General features: G+C 40.2%; 10 protein-coding genes across 10 annotated transcripts; 3 read left to right on the top strand and 7 right to left on the bottom strand.

The window, feature by feature from the left end:
• Window positions 1–215: 215 nt before the first annotated feature.
• On the bottom strand, window positions 216–1,241 carry HG535_0H04080 (uncharacterized protein; the record flags this gene model as incomplete). The annotated part of the gene is made up of 1 exon (XM_037290911.1): window positions 216–1,241. One exon carries the CDS (start codon window positions 1,239–1,241, stop codon window positions 216–218), a length of 1,026 nt encoding a protein of 341 aa, XP_037146806.1.
• Window positions 1,242–1,583: 342 nt separating this feature from the next.
• Window positions 1,584–2,693, bottom strand: MIY2 (ubiquitinyl hydrolase 1; the record flags this gene model as incomplete). The annotated part of the gene is made up of 1 exon (XM_037290910.1): window positions 1,584–2,693. One exon carries the CDS (start codon window positions 2,691–2,693, stop codon window positions 1,584–1,586), a length of 1,110 nt encoding a protein of 369 aa, XP_037146805.1.
• Window positions 2,694–3,223: 530 nt separating this feature from the next.
• On the bottom strand, window positions 3,224–5,593 carry NAB3 (Nab3p; the record flags this gene model as incomplete). Its single annotated transcript, XM_037290909.1, has 1 exon — window positions 3,224–5,593. The coding sequence occupies one exon, from the start codon at window positions 5,591–5,593 to the stop codon at window positions 3,224–3,226; it is 2,370 nt and encodes a 789-aa protein (XP_037146804.1).
• Window positions 5,594–6,153: 560 nt separating this feature from the next.
• On the bottom strand, window positions 6,154–6,579 carry COA2 (Coa2p; the record flags this gene model as incomplete). The annotated part of the gene is made up of 1 exon (XM_037290908.1): window positions 6,154–6,579. The coding sequence occupies one exon, from the start codon at window positions 6,577–6,579 to the stop codon at window positions 6,154–6,156; it is 426 nt and encodes a 141-aa protein (XP_037146803.1).
• Window positions 6,580–6,748: 169 nt separating this feature from the next.
• Window positions 6,749–9,169, bottom strand: SCY1 (Scy1p; the record flags this gene model as incomplete). Its single annotated transcript, XM_037290907.1, has 1 exon — window positions 6,749–9,169. One exon carries the CDS (start codon window positions 9,167–9,169, stop codon window positions 6,749–6,751), a length of 2,421 nt encoding a protein of 806 aa, XP_037146802.1.
• A 1,961-nt stretch (window positions 9,170–11,130) lies between these two features.
• On the top strand, window positions 11,131–12,957 carry HG535_0H04030 (membrane-bound O-acyltransferase family protein; the record flags this gene model as incomplete). Its single annotated transcript, XM_037290906.1, has 1 exon — window positions 11,131–12,957. One exon carries the CDS (start codon window positions 11,131–11,133, stop codon window positions 12,955–12,957), a length of 1,827 nt encoding a protein of 608 aa, XP_037146801.1.
• Window positions 12,958–13,104: 147 nt separating this feature from the next.
• Window positions 13,105–13,947, bottom strand: LCL3 (Lcl3p; the record flags this gene model as incomplete). Its single annotated transcript, XM_037290905.1, has 1 exon — window positions 13,105–13,947. The coding sequence occupies one exon, from the start codon at window positions 13,945–13,947 to the stop codon at window positions 13,105–13,107; it is 843 nt and encodes a 280-aa protein (XP_037146800.1).
• Window positions 13,948–14,190: 243 nt separating this feature from the next.
• MAD1 (coiled-coil domain-containing protein MAD1) lies at window positions 14,191–16,191 on the bottom strand (the record flags this gene model as incomplete). The annotated part of the gene is made up of 1 exon (XM_037290904.1): window positions 14,191–16,191. One exon carries the CDS (start codon window positions 16,189–16,191, stop codon window positions 14,191–14,193), a length of 2,001 nt encoding a protein of 666 aa, XP_037146799.1.
• Window positions 16,192–16,454: 263 nt separating this feature from the next.
• On the top strand, window positions 16,455–16,948 carry MMS2 (E2 ubiquitin-conjugating protein MMS2; the record flags this gene model as incomplete). Its single annotated transcript, XM_037290903.1, has 2 exons — window positions 16,455–16,465; window positions 16,543–16,948. 2 exons carry the CDS (start codon window positions 16,455–16,457, stop codon window positions 16,946–16,948), a joined length of 417 nt encoding a protein of 138 aa, XP_037146798.1.
• A 564-nt stretch (window positions 16,949–17,512) lies between these two features.
• On the top strand, window positions 17,513–18,769 carry POS5 (NADH kinase; the record flags this gene model as incomplete). Its single annotated transcript, XM_037290902.1, has 1 exon — window positions 17,513–18,769. One exon carries the CDS (start codon window positions 17,513–17,515, stop codon window positions 18,767–18,769), a length of 1,257 nt encoding a protein of 418 aa, XP_037146797.1.
• Window positions 18,770–19,133: the final 364 nt, after the last annotated feature.

The following is a 19,133-nucleotide window of genomic DNA, read 5'->3' as shown; positions in this document are numbered from 1 at the left end:
ATAGAAGGTACCTTCTTATAGTTTTTTGCGAACCGTGATCCGCCAAGTGAGACGGTAACAAAATCTTAGTTTGATATATGAAACAATCATTAAACATATTTTACACAACATTTTACGTATTTGTCGACGTAACTAAATATTTCCCACGTTTCAAAACCTTTGATTAAAAATAAATCTAAATACACCATTAAACCGTACATATCAATGAAACACCCTTACTCCATTTTATTTGCCAAGACAGCAAGTATCCCGAATGAACCAAAAACACCAAAAGTGAATCCTATTATGCCACTGAGTACCAGATACTTCATATAAGTCTTTGGAGGCTTGCTAGGGTCTGATTCTTTTTTCGAAACCACAACTGTATCATCTTCATCGAGTAAATCGAGGCTCTCGTCCAAAAGAGAGCTTTTCAAACCTCTTGAAATAGTAGCACGTTTCTCCAACTCATTAGTCTTCCAAATATCCCAATCATCAACTGCTTTTGACACCGAAAGTAGATTGACAACGGTGTAACCTTCACGATCACTATCACCTTCGTCTCTTAAATTCTCGTCACTTGTATTCTCGTATTCAAATGAATCCAAGCTACTCCTCAAATCATCAGCGGAAGCATCGTCTTCAAACAAATTGTCATCGTCATCAACATCCCATTCATAAGGTGAGGATGAAGAGCTAGACGAAGAATCAGAAACCATAGAGTTAATCTCTCCACTTGACGGTATCAAACCATACAATCTCACGTCTTCACCATAAGTGGATGGTCTCGAAACCATGGGACTATCTTCTCCCGAAACGTCCTCCACGATGCATTCAAATATACCATTTTTGGGGTCACGGTGTTTGATAATCACCTTGTATTTCAATTTGGCTGCTCGACGCTGATTAGAATTAACAGGCTCATCCAGGTTAATCAGGCCAAACCGTTCCCCGTTTTTCAAGTCTACAACAAACGGGTCGCTCTCCTGTGAATTTAAATCGACGATACCGTATGTGCTACCCAAGTCCTTGATGTATATTCTAAACTGATCAATAATATGAATGCCCGGTTCCAGCGGATCTAACAATTTGAGTCCCAAAATAGCGTGGTTTTTACTCAGAGATTTCTCTTCAAACAGTAGATTATTCTTTCTTGGAAATCTGTCTGGATCATGTCTGCTAGCACGTCCTATCAATTTGACAACACCGGTATCCTTTCTTGCCTCATCTAATGAGAACGCAAACTTTCTGATTGCGCCCATATCTTTACTAATTCGAAAGCAAATGGTAAACTTATCAAGAACAAGAACTTCGTCCTGAACTGACAACAAGTTGTTTATATTTCCTTAGTTGTTTAAAAGTGTTTCGTGTTAGTAGCACCTCCCTGTCGGCTAAACGCCACCAAGCGATTCTAAGCGGCACTTTCAGGATAGATATTACAAGTTGAAAACAAAACTAATACACCATGAAAGACAATAGAAATGTCAGATAAAAAGACGTGCGGTTGATGCTTGTGACTCATCTAAACAGCAACTGGCTCTCATCATTACGGTGAAAAGTGCATAAAAAGCTCATATGATATATATTTATAATTAAAAGTAAAATTACATTACAATACATTTTTGTTTTAATTTATCCCTTTTGCTTCTTCTCTTTTGACCATTTGAATTGGCAGCATCTGTTTTCTTGCCACTTTTGGGATTTTTTGGAAACCTGTTATAATTTCTTTGTATACTTCCTGCGGCGTCTCTGTCCTCTTCCTCTTGAAGTCTTCTAGCGAGCTCTTCATCATTCTCAATTTGCTGATACGAGTTTATACGCCTGTCTTCAGGATTATTATTGTTTTCATTCTGATCACTGAATGGATTTGAAACGAACGACGCAGTTTGTTGCATGCTTGGAGTATCAGTTTCCAAACTGATTGGGATGAAATTACCGGTGTAAAATGCATCTTGTGAGCCATGGACAGATTTCAAAGCTTGCCACACAATATCCCTACGATCCTTGAATCCAAAGTCAGTGACTAGAGTAAAAAGCTCGCCATTATTCTTGTAAATGGTAGAAAAATGGTCATTCCTGAATAATATGGCAAATGATTTCTCAACCAGTATCTCCTTAAGGTGCCTCAGACCGTAATCAGTCAATTGGGTTGCAGATCTTGCCAAAAAAGATTTTAGATAGGTGGCATCCTCCAGAACTTGTTCACCGTCATTTACCTGTAAATTGTTTCTCTTGATATCATACGATTGCACAAGCACTCGTTGCGCATCCTCGTAAGAATACTTAGACACATGATCATGTGCAATAGGATCGTTATCGTCTCCTATAATCCATCCGTGAACGAGCGAAACATTGTATAACCTAAAGATGGCCATTTCCATTCCATCGTCAAATGTTCCGTTGAATCTGGGGTTGACACTTAAGCCAGTGTGTAGTTGAGGCAATACTTGAAGAAGTTGATTGATATCTGTGTTGGCGCCACTCTGGGTCTGGATTCCGATATTAGCCAGTACTGTAACAAGATCAGCAAGTGCTATTGTACGCCCGCTATCCACCAAACGTACCAGCTCTTGGGCTTTCCTCTGATGACTCGGTGACAACAGCAGAACATTTGCTAGCGCCACTAGCGCACATGGTCCATTGTCATTTTGCAACAAGATTCTATAGGGGGTTCCATTTATTTGGATGTTTTTTGTAGCGAAGGAAAGACTCATTGCCTAAGGAAGAACTACGAACTTTTCAACTGACCTTGCTGATGCGAAATGTTGTATTGCAACCTTAAAACCTTTTTTTTTTTTCATTCAATATGGAGAGTAGCTATATTTCTCAAGGGATTTTTTCAAGTCGCACCACAATGATAACAAGTCTGTAAAGCCAGGATTCATCTTGAAAACAAATGAACATCAAGTTTCATTGAAATAAGATATCAGCCGCGTTATTCCAATGCGTGGGTCAATGCGCGTCACATTATTTCATTGGGTCAAGATTGGTGTTACAGATGGTAGATATCGATATTTTAGATATTTAAGACTATTAAGTTCAAAATCGTAGCATGCTTGTTCTGCATTTTTAAGAGATCATATTGCAAAACATACCGTTTGATAGAGAAATTATAAGCGCAGCGATAGCAGGATGGTATGCCTAGATTAAGCAACAGCGAGACTAAAAGAGATTCTTAGTGTCACTAAAGATGAGATAAGAGGACTCTGAGCTACCCTTGAATCAAGAAATCAGCACAGTGGAATTATTTCTGTAATTTGGCCAGACTGTCCAAGAGACTTTGAACATTACTGCCTGCCGAAGACTGTTGCTGTTGCTGTGGCGGTTGTTGCAACGAAGCTGAATTTATGGAAGAATGCTGAGGAGCAAAACTGTCATTCATTGGAGGCACAGACTGTGCCATGGAGTTCAAAGCTGCGGGTTGTTGTTGACCTTGCATCGATTGAAGCAGGCCCAATAACTGTTGCTGTGTATGAGGCGATTGCTGCTGCTGCTGCTGTTGCCCGTGGGCCATAGATAGCAGATTTGATACAACTGCGGGAGGAAGATTTTGGATTGCTGATAAAAGTTGTTGTTGATTCATTTGACCGCCAGCTCCTAGTAGTGAATTCAATTGCTGAGGAGCTGAATTTGGATCTATAAGTGGTGCCGGTGTACCTTGATAGCGCCCGTACGGCTGGGCCATTGGTTGTGGTGCACCGTATCCTTGAGCTTGCATAGGCATACCGTAGCCTTGTTGAACGTAAGGGGGTTGCTGAACTGGAGGAGGTCCTTGCATATGACCAGCCATACCGTAGCCTCCATAGTAGCCTTGTTGTGGAGCGGGCATAGGTGGAGATTGTTGACTAGCATAAGGGTTAGCATTTTGCATACCTGCATGACCGCCCACACCTCTTGAAGGTTTCAGATTATTAAAAATAGCAATCGCATCATCTGCTGAAACGCTCACATATTCGTCAAATTTTGTCTCACCCTGAGGCCCTTTGTAGAAAGTCTGAATGTCTACATTACGCGTTTTATTTACCAGTATGACACCCCACACTCCGTCATGAGCTACTTCGTTGATCATCCTTCTGAGTTCCATACGTGGCTTTAGGAAAATCATATCCGTTTCCAAATCTGTACCTCTTCTGAACTGATTAAAAACTTCATAAGCATAACCACGATCAGCCGTTCTTTTGACGTAAATGACGCATGAAGGAACATACCTCCTGGACTTTTTGTACCCTTGGTTATTGTCATTATACATTTCACCCGCATCTTTTTCATCACTTTGAAAAGGACGCTTGGAGGATGAAATGAATGTGGAGCTACTATTTGTACCATGATCACCATGATCAAATTGTGGCCTTGCATTGGAGCTTGAAATTTCAAGAATTAATTTTTTGCCGAAACTTAACTCCTGGGATTCTTTCTCGATGGCCGTAGTTACACTTTTTGGGTTATTGTACTGTATGAAACCAAACGCGTTCTTTATATTGATTTGAAGTATCAAACCGTATGGGGAGAATATTCTAAATAGGTCCTCCTTTGAAACGTTTTTTAAAGGCAAGTTACCAATAAACAGTCTTGATTTTGGAGGGATATCATGTAGCTCAGTGATTTTATTTTCACCATGTAAGTACTTTGTATAGCGTTCACGTTCCTCAGGTGTCATGACACTGTTTAAATCAGGTCTGGCAGGTTTTTGAACCTCCTCCACATGTGGCGCTTGTTCAGTACGTGCCGTTTCTGGCTCAGCGGATTGAAACTCAGTCATTGGCATTGCGGTTTCCGAATTTGAGTTCAACATATTGACGAGAGCTGTAATTTTATTTTCTGCTGAATTTTCTTTGAATTGGGTTAGGTTTAACATGTTGCTATCCATAATATATTGTGCCTGTTTTTGTAGAAGATCGTAGTTCACATTTTCGTCGTTCGTCGAGGGCTCTGTTGAGGCGGGCAGGTTCTCAACAGAAGAAGTTGAATTATCCATAGATTCATGAGCTTGTTTTTCTAGTTTTTCCAGATCATCTTCTTCGCTAGCCTCGCCACCGTTGCCTCCTGCGTCGTCTTGAACCATTTCTTCTTGTCTACTACCTTCTGCTGGGTCACTCTCACCCTCCTGGTTATGCTGGTCATTTTTTCCCGCTTTGGTGTCTTGATCTGCATCTTTGTTCTGTTCCTCAAGTTCGTCCCCACTTTGCACAGAGGGCTGTTCTTCGCCCTGTTTGTTATCTTCTCCTTGTTGAACTGCATCTTCATGCTTGGCAGACGTCTCTATTTCATGGTGATCCTGGTCGCCAGCTGATGGTGAAACCTCCCCGTGATTCTCACTGTGTTGCGCCGTGTCGTTCTTCTCCGCAGGGGCGTCACTGGATGCTTGTCCAAGTTCTCCTTCCTGGGCCTGATCGTTGTGATGGACACTAGTATGAGCATCATCCTGCGAGGTTTGAGCTTCCAGAACGTTTTCTGAATCATCTTCAAGCCCATCAGAAACTCCAGCAACGTCGACATTGGTTTCACTCACTAGGTTATAATCTTGTTGGTTTTTTTGGTCTTGTGCAGCAGCTGCAGCGTCATTGACCGAGTCCACAATCTGTGAACTCGTTTCATGGTCAGAAATCTCAGACATAGTAAGCTGTAAAGCGATATCTGCTTATCTTCTTACTGGGATTCTAACCTTTACAGCATTTTCTGACTTCAACGGTACACTTTTTTTTGCATTGGCAAGTGGCAAAGTAAACTTTTCAAAGCGGAGGAAACATAAACGTCCGGGTAGCCGCTGTATATATATATTTACATGAGGATCAAGATGTAAGAGCTCTTGATCAGCAGGTTAGGTCCAGGAGCCATGCACCAGGGTCGATAGCCGCTCCCTCTGGATCTAAACTTACGGCTGTGGGAGAGTTGGAGACGGGCACTGCTCAACGTCGCGTAATGGAATGCATATTACTGAATAAATAAGTATTAAATAATGTCTTATACGGAACAGGCTGTATCAAACTATGTGCAGATTGGGAATTTGAAGTTGGTGTAGCTCAGACGGTGAAGGTCATGATGGAGTGGAAGATACGATGGATGCCAGGCCTTGATCCTGTCAGTCTCTTTCCATCTTGTTCGAGCCCAGCTCGCAAGCTGGTCCGCCACTATGAATGCTTGAAAGTCTATCATGTAGTGAGGCACTCTGCCGATCTATATGTTTTTCTTGGCTGGCGCAAGGTTCTCACGCTGCTGGCGCTGCTGCTCCAGTTGCTGGCCCTCGTGGATGGGACTGTCGGAGTCCAAAGAGTGCGCCGGGCATGGCAATACGGAGCCTAAAGCGACCGAACTGAAGGCCACAAGGAACGTTGTCATAAACAACTTATTCGTTACTCTGTTTCTAGTTGCTGCTCTCATTTTCTGTTCTAGCTGTAAATATAATGAATCGAACGAATCAGAATACCTGAAATAAATAAAATCCTGCTGGTGGGGGGGGGGGGATATACAGATCTTTCGAACTAGTGATGGACTACTAATACGGTACCTGAAATAAATAATAATAATTACCTGCAACCCTTCTAGAATGTGGTTAGCAGCTTTATACAAGGAGCTGTTGGGTGAATCACATCGAATCTCCATACTTTTTCAATTTTTCGCTTGTCCACGCTTCTATCGGCCTGCAAGACCTTCGGCCAATCAAGTCGAATTATTCATGTAAGGAGTGATTGAGAAAATGTATAAGAACTGAATAGATCAGGACTGTGTGCTCTCTTGCGAAAGTATATATCTGTGATATGTAGATTACGTACTATATCAGTGCTGGGAATCCGCTTGCTCCCCTGTCTTGGGAGCCCGGAGGTGTTATCTTTCGGTTCGGTTTCAAAGAGACAGAAAACCCCGGCGGCAGTGATGAGGTTGATGAGAGCGATGAGGTGGATGTGGGCGTTTTCAAAGCTGTGTTACCTTTCGTATTGCCGCCAGATTTAGTAGTACTCCTTTCAGTTCCGTAGCCTACCACTTGAGGACGCGTGGCAGGTGGTGTGTTGCTTGCAGATACAAAGTCGTCAAAATCATCGTCGTCACTTTTCTGTAGGGAGGCCTGCTTTTGGGTTGGTGCTGGTGTAATTTGATTTCTTTGTACTCCTCTCGCAGATCTTGTTGTATTTGACTCCAATGTTTGCCTCGATGGCGACTTTTGGGCGATGGTTCTCGATGGAATTTGGGCGTGCTTCTTCCGAGGTTGAATTGCGGGTACGCCAACCCTGCTAGCTTCCTTGGAATCCAAATCTTCTTTTTTCACTGCTTTTGGCTCAATTAGATTCTTGAACCCGTTTGTTCCTTCCAAGCTGGTCTTCGCGTCTGTCTTTGGCATTTTTTGAAGGTGATTTCGCTGAATCTCAGTTGACAGTCTGTTAATGACAGCACAATACAGCTTGTATTGATCCACTTGCAAACTTGTTGCCAATGAGTAGGTCCACAATAATGGTAGTAATTGTTCCACTAGTAAGTTTTCTTGCTTGACGATTTGTGGCACAGCTTCAAAGAACCTCAGTGATTGCACCATTATTCTACTTTCTCTAGTTTTCATGGATCTGAATAAGGGTAAGATATCCTCGCAGATAATATCGGGATCGACATTTTTATTCTCAATTAGTAGTTGGAAAGCAGAAACGCATGCTGCCTTTACGGTAAGACTTACCGTTTTAGTGAACAGATCGTTTAACAGCGGCATCAAGAAATTTTTTGTAGTTAGGAAATCGAAAAGCTCAGATATGATATTCAGTTTCCCTAGTAATTGCTCCTGCGCAATAATATCCTGTTTACTGTTCATGTCTTTGAACACATAAGTCAACAGTGGCTTGGCGATTGTTTCTAGAAACTCATCTTTTTTTATCTTTTCTTTAAGGATATCCAAGTTTTCTATCAAAGTGAGTGTTGTATTTTTCAAAATAATTTCAAAATCTGAGTTATTTGTCAATACGGGTAAAATACGTTCCTGAAAAGTTAATTGAGACACTGTAGCTCCTATTTTGATCAATAATTCGACGTTTACCGAAATGCACGCACTGTCTACGCTGTTTGGCTTACAAAAATGACCTAATAAGTCAAGCAGAACAGTTAAAAATTTACGTTGTAAAATTGAAACAGGAAACTTTGGTAATAGTTCAACCAGCCCTTTTAAAAACACCAGTTTTTCTTCGTTAGTCTTTGTTGTAAGATCATCCAAAAAGTTGAGAGTCTTGAGCAATGGATCCTGGAAAAATTGAGTTTGCAAAAAGTCACTTATGTTATCGTATCGCGAGTATATATCCCTGTTCATCAGTTGTGGTATGCAATGCCTGACTTCTGTAGGCAGTTTACTGAAAACGTTATTCCATGACATAGAGCCAAGCTTTCTTTCAAATTTTGAGTACTCTTCCTTATATTGTGTTGCAGAATTTTCAGTATTTAGTAGATCCTTTCCCGTGTAAAGCATGTATATCAAAGACCCCAGCGAGAAGTAATCATTTTTAAATGACAACGTATTATCAAGAACAATTTCCGGTGCAGTATAATTCAGCTCTAAATGCACAAAGGAAGGTATTCTTGGGTCATATTGAGGTAGATAATATTCACTAGTCATGGTACCTTGTGGAAGCTTGAGTAAATGACCCAATCCGGAAACTTTCCAATCCAAGTTCTCATTTATGAATATTGTTCTTGGTTCAATACCCAAATGAACGCTGCTAGCTCTATTGTGAATAAAATCAAGCGCTTGAACAATTTCCAGGATACCTCGTTGGATCACAATCTCTTCACTCACATGCCCTTTGAAAAAATTGGTTTCTTCGTCTTTATGTCCAAAAGCGCTTTCCAACGATCCCGTCACATACTCCGTTACGAACATAAAATTCTTGCTATGCTCTTCCAGGGGCTCAATTAGACCAAGGATATTGGGATGTTTAAGCTTTGCTAGGTTGCTCACTTGCTTTCTAAGTATTTCATAGGCCTCTTGAATTAATGTCTTGTCGGCGGAGGAGTTCTTCGATCTAATGATACCGTAAGTCAGAAGATAATTCTCGAACCGTTTCTTATCAAATACGAAAACAGAGACCTTCGAAGTTCGAGTGGACGTGCTGCTGCTTTTTGGTCTACCAGTAAAAACGCTCCAGGGTTCAGCGACAAAAGTCGGCGAGGATGACAATGAGTATTTAGAGCTTATACCGCTCTTTGATGACCAGAAGAACATCCCGACCCTCAATAAATACGTAGCCTAAGATTGTCTGCAGAGCCTCGCTTTTCAGTTCCTGATGTAAATCAAGGTTCATTCGTAATCTGTCCGCTAGATATTTCACTAGCGCATTGTCGACGTTTCCGTCCAAGTGAACAAAAACCAGCTCATTAAGTATAACGATAAGATACAGACGACATAACAACGTGTGTCAACGGAACGGTTTACGCCTAACTTTGAGGTATATTAGAGCCGGCATAGTGGAAATGCATCTCAAACGGAGGGCACCTTTACAGATGTTACCTTCATTTTGAAAGATCTGTTCAACAAGACTGGCCAGGAAGGAGCTGCAAGTGCTTTCATGTCATTGCTTGATAAGCTTTCAAACTTTTGTACATCCCACAAGCTACTAGTCGTTTTTTTGCATAAAGCTCTGTAATACGGTATTTCTTCAGGTCTCCCTTGCACTTTGCAGATGTTCCTGAAGGCGTGTATTACTTGCAAACAAGGTCCATGACCACTTGATAGATTAGCATGGTACACTTTACCACCCGAAGGGGAGGCAGCTGGAGCTTCAATCTTGATGGTAGTCACTCGATCGTCCGCATGGCTTACTTAGCGTTCGTTTGCAATGTTGGCACATCAAGAAGCCGCAATGAAATGAGCCGGGTGCCTCTCCTTATAATGAGACTTAAACATATTAATCTATCAGTGATACAATTGCCGTTGGCAGGAAAAATCGTGTTTAGCTGTGTATCCAGCGTACCGTATTAGGACTCCCGTATCATGCAAAGAACAACTGGGATGCAGTGCGCTCTTTGTTCTGTGGATGCTATCGTAATACAAAACTGAGAAAGCAGTTGACACAAACCAAGTATAATTGCGACCTGCTTGGATACTGACCATCTGTCGTGAGAAGGGTATACGAAAGGCTATATCAAGAAAAGGTTCAGGAGCTTTGCTCTCAGGCACGAGTCCTCAGCACAAATAGTGATCAATACTTATGGAAGAAGCCTAGTAAAAGGCTCGAGTAGCCACCCACAAACTGTGTCAATCCAAGGTTGTCGAATACTCGTACCCCCTCTGAACTACAAGGACGGTTTTCGAGCTGACTTGTTTTGTGAATTCATTCGCTGTATTGCAGTAAAACAGGTCTGCAGGAGAACAAGCGACCTCTTGACTTGGCTTCTTTTGGTGCTCTGCCACTTATGTCAACAGCGTCGTTAAGACCACAACGCTTAAAAGTCACAAACGCTGTGGTATAATCCAAATCGGCCGATGCTCTCAGAGTAATCCGACTCAATAAAGTCAAGTGGACCTCCTGTGTCTTTATGCAAAGCTAAGAACCGTATTACAGTGACACAAAATGATGGCTGTTTGGTTATTCGATTAATCTGCACTAGTGATGAATCTGCACCAGAGATAAATCCAACAAGAGGGAGAGAATTAACGAATCTGTAAGCAACAGAAAGGAAAATGGTGTCAAGTCTGCTGGAAATGTAGCAGAAAGCGAGAACTTTGCAGTCAAGACTGGCGAAGACGCCTTTTGATATATCAGTAGAGTCGAATGTTGAGAAATTCACTGCAAATTGCACTGGCCGTACATTGTTGTCATTATTCCTTTGGTACCTTGTTCAAACTCTTGTTATCGTCACAATGCATGTAATAATTGTAGTTACATAAACGCACACACAATGTGGGAGATAGTTACAGAGTAAAAGTACTTGGATGCCAAGACAGCGTTGAACCAGATCCCAGTGGCTTTATGATTCATAATCACTGAGAAATCTCTCATGTTCATATATATAACACGTGATATATACTATGCGCTCCTCGTGATATAATTGTAAGAAGCAATATGGATCTTAAAGCACGAATGGATGTAACGTACTGAATAGGTTGCTGAATTGAAGATCGACTTCATAGGGAGTTTCTTTGACCCAAAGTAGTCTCAAAGTAATTCAAACCCATTTATTAAAATGGAGAAATTTCTCCAGGAGCTGGAATGGTTCGTATCCGTAAGGTCGATCGATGCCAGATTGGAGCCCTCGCCGGATTTTAAATCACGTCAGGCAATTTTGAGAAGCAGCAGCAATTCCAAACTTTCCAATATGAATGCGGATGGTGGTATTGTGAAGGGCAAATACGGGTTGGCTACTAGACCTGCGCTATGGCATACATGGGAATTCAGATTCTACTATTTGGCGTTTATTGTGGTCGTACCATTGATGTTTCGAGCAGCATACACAGCCAGTAGCGAAAGTAATCCAAACTACTACAAATTCGCTGGCTATCTATCAGATGGTTGGATTTTTGGAAGAAAAGTCGATAATAGTGATCCTCAATACAAGTTTTTCAGAGATAATATGCCATTGCTTGTGGGATTGATGCTGATGCATACAATGATCAAAAAAATTTCTTGTTACGGGTTTGGAATCGATAAGTTAAAATTTGATTTTGTATTCGGTTTTATTTTCCTATTCCTTTGTCACGGCGTCAACTCGCTTAGAGTGCTTGCTCATTTGATAATAATGTTCAGTATTGCTCATATTTTTAAGAGGAATAGAAGATTTGCCGTTGCATCATCATGGGCCTATGGTATAGCATCTCTTTTCATTAATGACAAATATAGAAATTATCCATTCGGAGGTATTGCTAAAATATTAGCTCCGTTGGACAATGCCTATAAGGGAATAATACCTAGATGGGACGTTTTCTTTAATTTCACTTTACTAAGAATGATCAGTTATAATATGGATTTCCTAGAAAGATGGAGCAATAGAGTACAAAATACACAACCAGCTTCAGCTATGGAGGACGATGTTCGCCCAGATTTGAAAAAAAGATCTTCAACACCTACTTTGGAAACAATACATGAATCTGGTAAAAACTCAATATTAGATGAAAGATCTAGACTCATAGCACCACATCATATTCAAGATTACAATTTTGCTAATTACATCGCATATATCGCCTATACACCGCTTTTAATCGCGGGTCCAATTTTGACATTTAATGATTATCTGTATCAAAGTAGAAACACGCTACCGTCAATCAACAAAAGGCAGATTGTTTCATATGCTATAAAATTGGCAGTTTCAATTCTTACGATGGAGCTCGTACTGCATTATAGCTATGTCGTAGCGATATCCAAAACGAAGGCATGGACTGGGGACACACCTTTTCAGGTATCTATGATAGGGTTGTTCAATTTAAACATCATATGGCTCAAGCTTTTGATTCCATGGAGGCTTTTTAGATTATGGGCGTTTATTGATGAAATTGACGCACCAGAAAACATGGTTCGTTGCGTTGATAATAACTATAGTGCACTGGCATTTTGGAGAGCTTGGCACAGAAGTTATAATAAATGGATCGTACGCTATATTTACATTCCTCTTGGTGGATCGAGAAGTAGAACCTTGACATCCCTAGCAGTGTTTTCTTTTGTGGCTATTTGGCATGATATACAGCTAAAACTTTTGCTATGGGGTTGGTTGGTTGTCTTATTTCTTCTTCCCGAAATGGCCGCAACCCAGTACTTTGCACGCTACAGGAACAAATCATGGTACAGACACTTATGTGCTTTTGGCGCTGTCATTAATATTTCCTTAATGATGCTAGCTAATCTTTACGGATTTTGCTTGGGTTCAGATGGAACGAAAAGCTTCTTGAGCGAAATGCTTGGAACAAGTTCTGGTCTTCAATTCGTTGGCCTAGCCAGCTGTGCCTTGTTTATTGCTGTACAAGTCATGTTTGAAATAAGAGAACATGAAAAGAGGCAAGGAATCAATTTAAAATGCTGAATAAATATGTAAAGAATACAGTATGTGAAGTATTAGTAACGACAAAATGCTCGCTAAAATAAAGAGTACTTAAAAACTCCACATATATTTGAAATGATGCATGCAAATGAAAAAAATATAATAAAAATTTTGTAGAAATAAATGAGTTCAAAGTCTTCTCTTGTATTCTCCCGGAGTTTCAAAATTTTTTTGAGTCCAAATTCCTCTTTTCTGAGACTTGGCAATCGTCTCATACCTTCGATAAAGTCGTTCTTGACCATCAAACTCAGCTGATGTTTTTGATTCGTACACAACTGCAAGCCCTTCCTCAATCATTTCAAGGCTAACATTTTTCCATCCTTTCCACGTCCAGTACGCAACTCTTGCAACACATCGATTGTATTGGTCCACAGAAAGTGGTTTTATCCAGACATTTCGACCTAAAAGGGTATAGCGTAGCCAGTTCAAGGCTTCTTCACTGAAAGGTTGTGCTGTGTTACCAAAATGAGCTCTTTCCGGCGCATCAACTCCACAAATCCTCACCGATATTGTCGACAGATTTCTTCTGTTTTTGTATGGCACATGTAGGCTCAGGTAGTAATTCGACCATGCAGTTTGTGACTTGTTTTTTTCAAAGATAAGGTGAAATAGGCGCTTGTAAAGTGGTGCTCTTTCAGCACTTGGTTTGTGTGTTTTCTGCCCAACTTCCTTCACTTCAACTCTTGAGAGTTTAGGTAACTTTCTCAACCATCCCCATCCTCCAAAAATACCCCCAGGAGTGTGAAAGAAGTGAAAGTTGTCACCATCACCAACTGATGTCACTTTTCCGAAAAGCCAGCGCTTGCGAAATGCAGACGATGGAATGCTCGTTACCTTTGAATATCGCTTTAAATATCTATTAAAAGCAGAATATGCGCCAACAAACGACCCTGTGAAGCACAATGATAGAAACACGACATCTGCTGGATATACGAGACTACGTGAAGTTGATAGATTCTTGCTATCAGACATCAAGGCGCCTCTCTTTTTTCATTCTCATATGACTTTTCATTTTTGATTTTGTCTTCAGTTAGCAGTACTACTTTGTGCAGATGCTAACATAAAACAGATATACAGATGAAAAAATATACATATAATACACAGCTTAGACGTTTTTATTGGTGTTTCATTCGAATTCTACAGAATTAAGTAACTCACTGTCTGAAATCAAGCAACACTAATCAGAACTTCGGTCTCTCTTGCTGATTTCAAAAATCAACTAGCAGAAGAGGAGCTTTTCCATAGTCTCAGCGTGATCGTAGCTAGAAAGCACGGTATCTGACCTCGCTCTTCGACCCATAAGTTTAATAATTGATCCCAGTCGTCAATATCGGAGTCTAAATTAGATTTAAATGTATTGTCAATCAGATTAGCAATCAGATACTTATCTGGTTTGAAGCAAGAATATATTTTCACTTTACCTTCCTGTTGAAACTCAAGTTTGAAGCCTAACAACGAGTTAACCACCTCTATAAATTCGAGCGACTTTTTGTTGAAGATTTCTTTCAGCCTGATTAGCTTTTTGCCAGCTTTGAACAGCTCATCTTCTCTCTGTTTGGATTCGAAGGTCAATGTATTGTAAACAGCCAGTGGTATATAATCCGTTTCGGAGTTTTTCCCTAACTTAATTTCTTGAAGCAAGCTATTATTTTCTTCTTTTAAAAGTTGTAACTGTTTTCGTTTGATAAATTGATCTTTGAGAAGAGGATTATCGCGCAACTGTAAGATGCGAATTTTCTTCTCTTTTATTTCTGTTAATTTTTGTACTTTCTCCTCAAGCATCTTCTCAATACTCTGATATTTCTGCACCTCTCTCAACAAATTAACATTATGCAATTGCAGTTCATTAAGTTTTTGCGAATAGTTGACCCCAGTTTGGTCACTCAATTTTTTTCTTTTCAACGACGGTTCCTGGGACTGCATTTGCTCGTTCAATTTTCTCAATTCCTCTGTTAGGTCATCTGTATGGCTCTTATACTGATCAACGATAGTCTCATATTTTTTCAGCTCCTTTCCTTCTCCATTTTGTAATCCTGCTTCCTCATTGAATGACGATAGTTCATCTAATTGTCTTCGCAGCAACTTGCACTCTTCAAAAGACAATTGTTTTTGCTGTTCAAATTCGTGGTTTAATCTCTTCAGGTTGATAATGCTTGCTTCGTAACTTCTATTTAAATCTAGGATTTGGTTTCTTTCCAGTGCCATTTCATCATTTAGGATCTTGAGGTTGCTTAAATTTAGATGAAGCATTTTGTTTTCATCAGTGAGTACAACAATTTCTTCCTTCGCTAACTTCCAATCTCTAATAATATCCTCAGGTCGATCTGTCTCGCTACTGTATATTTCCCAAGAAGCAATTTGCGATTTCAAGTTGAGGTTTTCTAGCTGACAGTCTTCCAATTGCTTTTCTAAAACACTGGTTTGCTGAAGTTTATTTTGCAGTTTATCATTTTCGCTCTTCCAGAACTGCTGGGACTCATTGTTAAGACGTAATTTTTTGAGCTCGTTGGCTTGCTGCAGATTTTTCTGCTCCAATTCTTTTGTATACTTAAGTTGATCATGTAACATTTTATTTGTGACTGTTAGTTCTTTCAATTCTTCGGTGGAATAATTATGATGTGCCATGACAACCCTAGAAGCTCTTAAAGTTGCGATTTCGTCATCTTTCTCACCAATTGTTTTCTGAAATTTCCTAAGATCGTTAGTTTGTCTTGACATTTTGTCCTCATATTCATTGAGCAAGTTTTTGGATCTTTCGAGCTCTAATTTGTAATTATCAATTAACTTTTCGGCTTTGGACAACTTTGAATCAAGAGCCGTCTGAGAATCTACAGACTGATATTCTAATGCATGTAGTTTAGAAGACAAAGTCTCAATTTGAACATTCTTTTTTGAGCTCAAGGTCCCCATTTTGTCTGTCATCTCTCTCAATTCTTTCTCCAGTTTGCTGTTTGTCTCGTAGAGGTATTTAGTGTCATTTAATGCCTTTTCCAACTCATCGACTGTATCTCGGTATTTTTTGTCAATTAAGTTATTCTGTTGTTGCATTCTGAGCCTTTCGATTTCAAAATCGTTTTGCAGTGTATTTATTTTGTACTGTAACGATATCAATCGCCGTTCTGCATCTTTACAACCACCTGTTTGAGAGGCTATTCCCTTGGAAGAAGCTACCAACGGGCTTTCCAGAAATGGGGAAGAGCCACCACTACTAGTCATTTCACTCCAATACCTGAAAGGATCTATGTCTCTATTAGATTCGTGACCAGGCCGTCGTTGTTTATCCTCACTAAGTATTTTCTTAATTTTCGAGGTTTATTCATATTTTCCTTGATAAATATTGAATCCTGGAGGTTCGAAAGGGAGCAGCGAAAGGGCAAAACTAAAATAGACATAAATTTCAAAGAACAGGATCTATTGTCCATTTCGCTATCATAAGGCTCACAACTGCAACCTCTGGAATATCCTAACAACAAAAAACGATGTCAAAAGTGTATGTCATGTGGATGTTTCATTTGTAGATAATAATATAGAACACATTAACTAACCTCATTTATTAATTCCACTCAGACCAAGAAATTTTAGATTGCTTGAAGAACTAGAAAAGGGAGAAAAAGGGTTTGGCCCAGAATCTTGTAGCTACGGGTTGGCTGACAGTGATGATATTACTATGACAAGATGGAATGGCACAATTCTCGGACCACCACACTCAAATCATGAGAACCGTATCTATTCGCTATCGATCGAGTGTGGCAACAGCTACCCTGAAGAACCTCCTAAAATTAAGTTTATATCTAAGATTAATTTGCCCTGTGTGGACCCGAAAACAGGGCAAGTCAGTCCAAAGGATTTTCATACTCTCCGTGATTGGAAAAGGGCCTACACTATGGAGACCTTGCTATTAGATATAAGGAAGGAAATGGCTTTGCCCTCAAACAAGAAGTTACCACAACCAAAAGAAGGTACTACTTTCTAACGCAGCTTGTGATACGCTGTATGATAATTGCTCACATAACCTCATATAGACTTATACATTATATTCAGTTCGAATAAAATGTTTTTATAAACGAACAAGAATAAATCATTTCAGCTATGAAGACAGAATGGGGGCCTTCCGTCATGAAATGTGTCCATCGGCTGTATACGGTTGTATCAGTTGCATGCGAACGTCATCGACGGTTGTCTCGACTTCATCCCATGCCTCGAATCGAGACTAGTATCCTCCCACAAAACAGAAGGCAATTCCTGTTTAGTAGACAAGCCACCTTAGATGGTGATTGCAGTGAAGTTTTATGTATATCTATTTTATAAATTTGTTTCTGTGAGTGATACTGCAAATCTTGACGCAGAAATCGAAAAACCGACAGAACAAAACAGCGATTCGCAAGAAGCAATGCTTGGCATTTCTCCTTGAACAGAGCTGCGAGGGTCCAACATATCATAGAACCAACCTGAAAGTTCCATAAGTGGTGGAGTAAGTCGTTATACTGGTGTTTTTTTTTTTAGCTTCAGCTTTGATAATAGCAAATATCTAGGCAGTATGATCAAGGCGGAAACATCTGTAAGGTTTAATAGCCTTTGGAGGACATTTCGCACATACAGTTCGATGGAGTATTCGGGAAAGAATATACGAGACTACTCCAAATATGTGAGTATGAAACCCGTATCAAAGTTAAGAAATACGACTTCACCAGATTTTGTTTCTTCTCCACATTCGAAATTGCAGTCTCTTATTTGGCAAAGGCCAATTCAAAATGTATTGGTTACTAAGAAACCGTGGACTAGCACCACTAGAAATGCAATGGTTCAGTTTATTACGCACCTACACGATTCATATCCTGAAATGAATGTCATTGTTCAACCAGATGTCTTGGAAGAAATTGCCCAGGACTTCAGATCGCGGCCATCACAGAACCCTAACGAGCCCCATATACTTTTCACTGGCGAAGAGGAAGAAATCGTTTCGAAAGCAGATCTTCTGGTTACATTAGGAGGTGACGGAACCATTTTACGGGGTGTTTCAATGTTCGGCAACAGACAAGTACCACCAGTTTTGGCCTTCTCACTCGGTACATTAGGATTTCTCCTGCCATTTGACTTTCAAGAACACAAAAAAGTATTCGAAAAGGTTATTAGCTCAAGAGCAAAGTGTTTACATAGAACAAGATTGGAGTGCCAATTGGTTAGGAATGGGGAGAAGAAGGATATGAAGAGTTTAGCCACATCGTTACACGCAATGAACGATATCTTTTTACATAGAGGTGATTCTCCACATCTAGCTAACCTTGACGTTTTCATTGATGGTGAGTTTATGACAAGAACAACAGGTGATGGGCTGGCTTTTGGGACACCAACAGGGTCCACAGCCTACTCTTTATCAGCGGGCGGCTCCATTGTATCACCTTTAGTACCATGCATCTTATTAACACCAATCTGTCCCAGATCGCTTTCATTTAGACCTCTAATCTTACCACATACGTCTCATATCAAAGTTAGAATTGGGTCCAAGAATTCACAAGGTCCAGCAAATAACGTGGTCAAATTATCGGTCGATGGTATACCGCAACCAGATTTACGTGTTGGAGATGAAATTCATGTGGTTAACGAAGTTGGAACGATTTATCTCAATGGTTCACAAATTACAAGTACGTCAAACAAAGAAGACGTGATCCACAGAAAAAGGTCGATCAAAAATTCTGGTATCTACTGCATAGCAAGAACAGAAAATGATTGGACAAGTGGCATCAACGAGCTTCTTGGTTTCAATTCAAGCTTCAGATTCACCCGCCACACTTGAGAAAAGACAGGGCAAAAAAGAAAGATTCATCCTTACTGCTCTCCCTCGACTTTATCTTAATCGATATATAAATTTTCTGTTCAAGATTTTTTATTTAATGACGTTTCTTCAAAAAAATTTGAATAATTGTATTATTGATCCTTGCAACGACTCCCATACGGGAACACGAAGGTTAACCCTTAGACCTGCACTAGACAGACAACACATGAGTTGTTGCACCCAAGATCAATAAAAATTTCATTCTCCAGTCCAAGCCAATAACCAAATTAATGAATTGCAACACATACCGACATTAGTCATGGGTCTGAACGCCCCAGGGGGGTTCAACCTCGATGCGATGCTGTTAAATGTTGCGAATGGCTGT

This window comes from Zygotorulaspora mrakii, chromosome 8, assembly GCF_013402915.1.
Source record: "Zygotorulaspora mrakii chromosome 8, complete sequence".
NCBI classification, from domain to species: domain Eukaryota; kingdom Fungi; phylum Ascomycota; class Saccharomycetes; order Saccharomycetales; family Saccharomycetaceae; genus Zygotorulaspora; species Zygotorulaspora mrakii.
This window is presented reverse-complemented; position numbering and strand designations above follow the sequence as displayed.